The sequence below is a fragment of the Oncorhynchus kisutch genome, linkage group LG4, assembly GCF_002021735.2.
Source record: "Oncorhynchus kisutch isolate 150728-3 linkage group LG4, Okis_V2, whole genome shotgun sequence".
Classification (NCBI taxonomy): domain Eukaryota; kingdom Metazoa; phylum Chordata; class Actinopteri; order Salmoniformes; family Salmonidae; genus Oncorhynchus; species Oncorhynchus kisutch.
In genome coordinates this window covers 75,640,923-75,649,975 of record NC_034177.2, presented here as the reverse complement: position 1 = coordinate 75,649,975, position 9,053 = coordinate 75,640,923, and the positions used below count along the sequence as shown (strand labels likewise).

General features: G+C 43.1%; 1 protein-coding gene across 1 annotated transcript; it reads right to left on the bottom strand.

The window, feature by feature from the left end:
- Nucleotides 1–473: 473 nt before the first annotated feature.
- LOC109890006 (kinesin-like protein KIF11-B) lies at nt 474–8,538 on the bottom strand. Its single transcript, XM_020481949.2, has 23 exons — nt 8,421–8,538; nt 8,105–8,213; nt 7,801–7,933; nt 7,595–7,692; nt 7,379–7,457; nt 7,107–7,292; nt 6,277–6,401; nt 6,079–6,169; nt 5,691–5,933; nt 5,497–5,592; nt 5,290–5,378; nt 5,095–5,182; nt 4,791–4,979; nt 4,450–4,657; nt 4,186–4,358; nt 3,962–4,087; nt 3,706–3,864; nt 3,045–3,184; nt 2,620–2,899; nt 2,172–2,394; nt 1,914–2,071; nt 1,599–1,703; nt 474–1,501 (listed from the first exon to the last, which is right to left on the bottom strand). The coding sequence occupies exons 2-23, from the start codon at nt 8,179–8,181 to the stop codon at nt 1,391–1,393; spliced, it is 3,177 nt and encodes a 1,058-aa protein (XP_020337538.1). The 5' UTR covers nt 8,182–8,213; nt 8,421–8,538; the 3' UTR covers nt 474–1,390.
- Nucleotides 8,539–9,053: the final 515 nt, after the last annotated feature.

The window sequence follows — 9,053 nt, the reverse complement described above, 5'->3', positions numbered from 1 at the left end:
AAAGATAGTATTAGCTAGCTAGTTATAAAGCAAGGTGAAGGTTATAAAGCAAGGTGAAGGTAATAAATTAGCTAGCTGGAGTGGCTTCCTCTATGACGGCGCAGCGTCATTGTCTAAAATAAGCTAATTCCGCCTATACAGGCGATGCTAAACAAACGCCAAATCAAAGCGCATTTGTCTGAGAAACGTAGATATATTAGTCGGAACTAGGAAACTCAGAAATGTCCGCCTTACTACCTGGGTGTAGTTACACCAGTTTCTAAACCCAAAGGCGCAACATCTTGATACTTCCGGGAACGCTTACGAAGCAGACCTGGCCGATGTTTGGGTTTAGAATAGTCAAAGAGATGTGAAACATTCTTCCTTATTTGCGGATTTTCTCGAAATCTAAAGGTACAACCTAGAGTCGAGACAATATGTTTAAGTATTTGAACATGTTTTTACGCCAACCCCGTGAGTGACAAAATGACACGTTTACATTTGTCAAAACTTTAATAAATCGAAGGTTTGAACCAATGAATAGTAAATTACATTAAAGGGCAGTTCCACAAATAACTTTGCACCCCTTTGTTTTAAGTAAAAATTGTGTACAAATCCTCATTTTAAAAGCATGTTATATTAGAATGAAGTGCCTTTAATATAGAACACAAAAGATAGTAAATGAATAAATATCAATAATGCTGATTATTGGCACTTTAGCATCTCCCTAGAAGTCAGAGTATACATATACATTTTAACCAACATCTCATGTTTACCACATTTAGAAAGCCTTATTTATTGTTGCTTTGAAAGTCTTTTCTGAATGTAATTACTTATACATTAAGGTATTTTTTAAAAAAGTCCCCTATTTGAAGGTCAACCCTTTTACGTGAATCACTTGTTTTAATATGGTGAAACTACTCCTTTAAAAAGGTGCAATATGCAGAAATCTGCCATTTCCTGGTTGCGAAAATTCTTAAGTTTACCTAATTTCAGTTTGCGACAAAACAAGCAATGTATAGTGTACAGAATCATTGTACCATCTAAACCGCTGTGAAATATATTTCAATAACCAAAAATATTGTATTTTCAGTTTTAAGCTGGTGTACAAAATCAAAATAACACCCCAAGAAACAGGTAGCATAGAACAGATCTAGCACTTTTGACTTGCTTTCATTTTGAATGACAGATCTATAACATTTCTATTGGACTTTGGTCAGGTCCATATTGCAGCCTAAAAAAAAATATCTAAATAAACACTGAACATCTAATGGTTAAATCATGGTGTAAAAGCAGGTGAGCTGGTTCTAACCTTTTTGGACATTGACTGATTTGTGGTGGATAACGGAGCAGATGGAGCATAACATCAACCGTGAAACTCAGAGGGGCTAGAAATGTTGAAAATCTAGAACTAGTTCTGACACCTGAGTGGTAACTTTGACCTGACCGGCGTTGCCTGAGTATCATTATCTACCATCTTGGAACGATTAACAGATTTTTCTTTCTTGCCGGCCTTCTTTTGCTGAAAGGAAAGAGAACATTACAATCAAACAATGACATCTATAGCTGGGACTGGGAGATGAGAACTTAACCAAACAGAAACACCAAAGTAATCTTACCTTGAAGAACGGCACTCTCCCGCTCTCGTAGCACATGAGGTTTTCGTCTATGTAAGGCGGCTCAGTGACGTAGCCATAGCCGCTCACCTCATCCTCCAGAGAGTCCTATGGCAACAGTCAGGTTAAAGCTACTGTACTCTGAAAGTCACCCTTTTCATTGTCATTACATGTCATTCATGCTGAACAGTCAAGATCAGTCGAAGTTCATAGTCTGTACAGTTGACTTCATGTAATTATGTCAATGTAATCTGCCATACAGCCCCAAACCCACATGACCCAACCAGGAAATACTGGGCTCTAATTTTTTAAGTGTACCTGATCAACCTGCTTCTCCTCCTCCAATGCGTCACATTGGAACAGGGCCGTCTGCAGCTCCTCCTGCTTGTGGCAGAGGTTCTCCAGCAGTTCTGCTCTGCTCTTCGACTTGGCCAAGAGACGAGGGTACACAAAGTCCCTTCTCCGAGGAGTTGCACCTACCAGAACAAATTGAAGGAAACATGACAGGTCAGTGACTCAGACAAATACGTAGAAAAGAAAAAAGCCAGATTAACATTACATCCATGTCAGGCTCACCAGTTGGGACATCCTGTAGGAGTTCATCGCTGAGGAAGCTGTGAACACGGGCCAGGCCATCCTCCAAGTGGGCCTTGAGTTCCGTCTGGTGGTGTTCCAGGGTGTTCTGGTCCAGTGACGTCTGCTCCTTCATGGACCCCAGACCCTCCTTCACCATCTCCTGCTGCTGCTTCAGCTGCCCACTCACTTCCTGGACTCTCTCCTCACAGCTCTGCTCCACTCTCTGAATCACACCAGAGAAACACAGGTTGAGATTTCAGTCATAATGATTACAGCCTTGTAAGAAGCTGCGCAGGGATTTCAAAGCTAACCAATTTTGCAAAACAAAAATTGCAGTGCAAGAAAAACTGTCAAGGGCTAAAAAAATACTTAGTACTCCATTTCATACACCAACAAGTAACCGTTTGAGGTAAAACTGCCTAACAATCTATCCGAGTGTATAGTTTACCGTTAGCAGGGTCTGAGCAGAGGCGGTTTGGTCTCTGATCAGGGTGAGCTGAGCCTGGGCCTGGGAGTCAATGCCATCTTCGGTAGAGGCACACCACTGCAGACTCTTCTCACCTAGCTGGGTCAGAGAGCTGTGCAGGTGGCTGCAGTAGCAGGAAGACTCGTCCACTGTGCGCATGGCCTCCTGGGCAGTCTGTTGGACCTCAGAGATCAAGCTGGCAGTGGTAGACTCTAGATGTTCCTTTTGGGTGGCGGTCTGGTTCTCAGACACACTGCATCTCCTGGAGAAGGGCAGCAAAGTTAGTGGCTCTGCCCTGGCAAACATCAGGTGAAAAATATGCAGATTCAAATGAACAAAGCCCACACTATGGACAGAAATCATTAGATATGTCAATGGCCCAGTTAAGACAGCCCAGTTGCACTTACGTTTGAAGGGTCTGCTGAAGGGACTGAATAGGGACCTGCAGGGCGTCGGAGGCATTCATCAGGCCGGCATAGTTATTCTGGGTCTCCATGGCCAGGAGGTTGAGCTGGTTCTGCAGACACTGGATCACCTGGGTCATGCCCTGTACGACCAGAAACAGAAGGGATGTCACAAGGTCAGATAGAAAAGCACACTTGTTGACCATACAGCCTTGATAGTGAGAATGACAGGAGTTTTCATCAACATTTAGATGTTGAACAGGGACTGGATCAATGGCTTCAAAGCAGAGTAGACACCACTGCAAGAGCAACACTATTGTGAATCTGAAGGTGTAGTATTACTTTGCAATGATCTGAAAAAGAACTTTAAACTAGGGGTGTCAAGACAAATTTAGTCCCGGGGGCCACATTGAAACACTGCTGTCAACATTTGCCCAAAACAACAGTCCATCGTTTTTGTAATTTCATGCTCTCACTGTCTAGGCTTCATTTGTGATGATAATTAGCGAACTGGACAGTGAAGAAACTGAACGTTGGTCCATTATTTTGACAGTTGACATTTTAGTCATTTTAAAGTATATCGATATTTTCCCATGGCCTACAAGCCATAGGTTTGACACCCCTGTTTTAGACTACACAACCCCAAGCAGATCCCAGGCCTTACTGTCTGGTGCTCCTTGTCTGCTCTGCTGATCTGTTCCTTCAGGTTGTCGTGCTCAGTCTTTAGGGAGCCGAGACCTTCTGTTGCAGTCTCCCTCAGGGTAGCCAGGTCCTGGGCATGGCCACTGAAGAACGACGCCACCTCCACCTTCATGGACTCCATCTGGAGAAAAGGAATACATTCACGAAGTTGTCCATCATGTATACTCAAAAGTATTTTGAGAACAGTATTGTGCATTATTTCAGCCAGCTTCCCTTACCTTAGCTGCCAGGGCATGGTGGGTCTCCAGTGTCTTCCTCAGGCTGTCATTCATGGCCATGACAGCACTCAGACCAGGCAACACCTGGGCCACCAGGACCTCCTCAAGCTCCAGCTTATGCTCCTCCTGTTAACCCAGGATTGCATTTATCATGAAACCTCTCCCACCTCTATTCATACAGATTCATGCAACAAAAAATAGAAAAGATCAGCTTTATTTCTTACCAAAACCTGGTGCAGACTGTTTTTAGCCTCCACACACAGCGTCTCCTGCTCCATCATCTTAGCCTGACACTTGGTCATGCCATCAGCAACCAGGTCTTTGATGCTGCAGAAGGACGTGGCTACAGTAGCCATGGCTCCTTTGAAAGCTTTGTCGTTGACTGCGAGAAGACCCTCTGAGGGGGGAGAGTAAAAGACTAAATTGGATATCAAATTCTATGATGCTCTCATATCACTCAAAGTACTGAACCATTTCAAGCATCTCACCAACTGAGGTTTTGTAGGAGTCCAGCATGCCCTGGTGTTTGCTGTGCTGGTCTTCTACAGATTTCTGCATCTGGCTGAACATAGCATCCATGCAGTCTGCGAAACTCATCTGGATCTCAGAGTTGTGCTCCTCAACCTTTTTCTTCCTCTCCAGCTTCGCATGCAGGCCAGACACGTCTTTGGTGCTTTCGTCAACAGTTGTCAGCAACTGGGATAACATTAACTCATAACTTTAGACTAAAACAGTTCTGAATATCCTGTACATACTCAAGTGTAATTTTAGTCATTTAGTAGAAGCCCTTATACATTGTCCTAACTGGTCGTAATGATGTCACCCTAACCTTGTCTGCAGTGGTGTACAGTTTCTCCTCGGTGGTGGCCAGCTCAGACACTATAAACTCCTCCTCAGTGAGCTTCTGCTTGGTCTGCTGCAGGTCCCTGTGAGTCTCCTGCAGCTTCTGGTTCTTCTCCTCTAGGTCATTGGTGCACTTGTCCAGCTTCTCCTTGCGATCCTCAAACAGCTCTGTAACCTGGGGAGGAGGGATGGTTACACATGTTTGATGAGTCAAGTGGAGCCGGTAACCATGGTGCTGCTCATCCAAAAACAGGAAGTAAAATATGAGAGTACTTTCTAAATAAGCTTACGCTCTTCAGTTCCTCCTCCACTGCAGCAATCTTCTCTGTGTATTCAGTTATGTGATCCTCTTGGGAAGATATCGCAGCTGCCATGCTCCTAAGGGGATTAATGAAATATACTTACTCCTTTTGAAGGGATTCAGACTTTAGAAATAAACATTTGATTCATACACAACATGTGTGTGTTGTACAATGGGCATTTACTCATAGTTCTCAGATGACAGATACACTCCATTCTTGTCACGAGTGGCAGCCAAATCCCGTTTTAGACGCTCAATTTCCTCTGTGTATTCCTGATGATGAAATTCAATATTTTCAGTCCAGATGTTTTACCACAAATAAAATACACATGCTTAAAGTAAACAGAGCATTCATACTCAAATTGAGAGGTTTTGTTCTGTGCTTATATACCTTGATAAGAGTTCTCTTTGTCAACTTCTGGTTCACCTCAGGCTTGTTCATGATGTTCTTGGCCCTGTTGGCATAATCCAGTGTGCTCAGAGTTTCCTGGGGATTTCATGAAACGAAAAGTTGAGGATTGATCAAATTAGATATCAATCTAGACATTGGTGCCAAGAGAAAATAACAAAGCCAGACAAACACACCTCCAAGTTGATGGAGGCTGGTGAAACTGTGGCAATGATGGAAGTCTTAGTGCGGCCTCCCAATGAGTCCTGGAGGATGCGGGTGAGTTTGGACTCCCTGTAGGGCACATGGGGCCTCTTCTCCACCAGTGCAGTGATCACCCTGCCCAGTGTCAGCAGAGACTGGTTGATGTTGCCAGCCTCACGCGCCCGCTTGTCCACAGCCCCGGACCGACCGATGTTCTCACTGCCAGCAAGGTCAACCTACAAGGTGAGGGTCAGGTTAGCTAGAATTCCTGATGGCAACACAAGCAGGTGCACATACAGGTCAAATGTGCTATCCATCTTTGTATGTCACTGGTAAAGCATGCATGACAATGCATTTGTAGGTAATACCAGTTAACCATACCAAGTTCAGTTTTCCAATCTTGACCAGTTCCTCTCCATCAACAGTTATCTCCTTCATATGAATCGTGACGGAGAAAACTGAGTGAGAGCGGCTGAAAAACAAAAAGGGGCAGATAAATACAAACAAACACTCAACTAAACATTTACACCTTGTGGTTTAGTATGAGACAAGTTTATTTGGTCAGACATGCAGGTTTACCTGGAGTAGGCATTCATGAGAGTGGAGGCAGTTTTCCTCTTGGCAGATCCACGCTCCAAAATCTGGTAAACCTCATTTTTGTTGTGTACTGTGATTTCTTCCAGGCCCTTGATGATAACACCCCTCTGAAGGACAGAAATTAATTATATAGATAGATATCCGGGAGTTGTAGCAATGAGACAAGATAGTAGCTACTAAACAATTGGATAACACGAAATTGGGGAGGAAAAGGGGTCAAATTAAAATATATATATTTATTTTACATTTTTACCCCTTTTCCTCCCCAATTTCGTGATATCCAATTGTTTAGTAGCTACTATCTTGTCTCATCGCTACAACTAGCAGGAGAGACGAAGGTTGAAAGTCATGTGTCCTCCGATACACAACCCAACCAAGCCGCACCGCTTCTTAACACGGCGCCATCCAACGACGGAAGCCAGCCGCACCAATGTGTCAGAGGAAACACCATGCACCTGGCAACCTTGGTTAGCACGCACTGCGCCCGGCCCGCCACAGGAGTCGCTGGTGCACGATGAGACAAGGATTTCCCTACCGGCCAAACCCTCCCTAACCCAGACGACACTAGGCCAATTGTGCGTCGCCCCACGGACCTCCCGGTAGCGGCCGGTTACGACAGAGCCTGGGCGCGAACCCAGAGTCTCTGGTGGCACTGCACCACCCGGGAGGCCCAGAAATTATATTTAACCTTCAACTGCAGGTTTTAATATGACCATTAGAGTAAGAAGATCACCCTGGGGGGGCAGCAGTAAATGTTGACAGACACGTGTAACTCAACCCATTAGGTACGTACATAAGAGACTGGTTAGTACCTTGTTACGTGGATCATCAAACAACTGAAGACGTTCAGTGACGTCAGGAAAAGGGCTGAGCAGGTCAAACAACTCTTCATTGTAGATCTCCAGCAAGGAAACCTTGACAGAAAACTCTGTCCCACTTTCAGACAGCTTCTCAAATATCTGATGAAGTGTCCGGGGAATGATACCAGCAAGAGGATCCTGAAAGAGTCCATTCAAATCACAAATACTGAAAACTATTTTTTTAAACAAGTTAATTGACAGATCTGATACAAGTTATGTTATACCTCTTCCCATGTAAATTCTTCATTTGGAGATCTTTCTCCTTCCATTGTAAAAGTCTTTCCTGTTCCCGTTTGGCCATACCTAAATGACAGAAAGAAAATATTTAGTCAAAAAAATGTACAAAATTGACAATCACCTTCAGTGGCAGGTGTCAGCTTCAAATGGATAAATGTAACCTTGTGGACATGCCACTTAATCCCTGCTTAGGTAGTACTTACGCAAAAACTGTACAATTGTATCCACCTATCACTTCATCCAAAATAGGGCAGACAACACTCTTGTAGACATCAATTTGCTTGGCAGATGGACCAAACACCTAAGGCGAGGGTTTGATAACATGTAATTTGCACATTAGGAACAAATGACCTTGCAACCAAAGTATAGTGGTTTGTCCAGTTTAGACAAAGAACGTTACATTAGTTACCATATCAAAAGTGTACGTCTTCCTAGCTGCCTTGTCGCCAATCCCCCCCGTTCGCACATTGATCTCCTTTCGATTTTCCACTGTGTCAATGACTCCATGGGCGGCAGACTTGCGTTCCGCGTTGTTGAAGGGTCTGAAGAAGCATGGGCAGAGAATTTAGCAAGACAACATTAGGCTAACTAGCTACTGTTGCTGTGATAAAGACTTATGTTCTTGTCCATTTAGCTAGCAAGTTAATTAGCTATGATCAAGTTGCTTTTAGTCCCAACTCCCACTGGTTTCATACAAGTCAAGTTTAGTTTACCTGCATCTCACAACGACTTGAATATTTCTCCCCTTCTCATCCTTTTTTGCGACACTGAACGAGTTGTGCGTAGACATGTTTGCAGAACTCTCAATACTGTAAACGTCAACTGTAACACACAAACAGTTTCCCCCATTAAAAAAACAAATGTATTAGCTAGCTAACATAGCCCCTACTCTGACTAGTCAACTAACATTAACGTGAGCCAGCTAGCGTTAACCAAGATAACTGCCTACTTTAGAAAGTTAGCTACCGTTAGCAAATATTGTGATATACAACTACTGGAAACGAGCCTCAAAATTGTCAAAAGTCTTACCTCTATTGTTTCTTTTGAACAATTATCTTGTAGGTAAGTAATTTTAAACAAATATGACTTCCGTCACCGCTGGCGCTCTATCGTGCGGAATTTTCAAACACAAATTTAAATGTTCTTCATCCGAGATGTACAGCCAATGGCTTAAGCGGAATTTCTTAAACGCGATTTTATTGGCAGTCTGGGGTCACATGAAAAATGGAGGTGTGATGCATCACGGGAACTGAGCTTTACATTGGAACACATATCCACTTGATGGCGCTAATGTGCTCTTTTTGGTATGCCCCAAAAAATAATCCCGTTTTGGCTTCATGTGTGATTCAAGGTAAATAAATACATTTACATGACAAACACCAAATGGAAAGTTATTGGATCCTGTCATTTAATTTTCTCCCCACATGTTGTTCATTTTGCATTCACATAATCCGGAATACAGGAATAGTCATATTAATAAAATAAAAACATAATCGTCAGTTCTTTATAGTCAGTTATATGGCTGTTCATTTTGTGGAATTAATCATGTGGAAAATGCCAACATCTATTAAAGGTCCAATGCAACCATTTTTGTGTCAATATCAAATCATTTCTGGGTAACAATTAAGTACCTTACTGTAATTGTTTTCCATTAAATTGGAG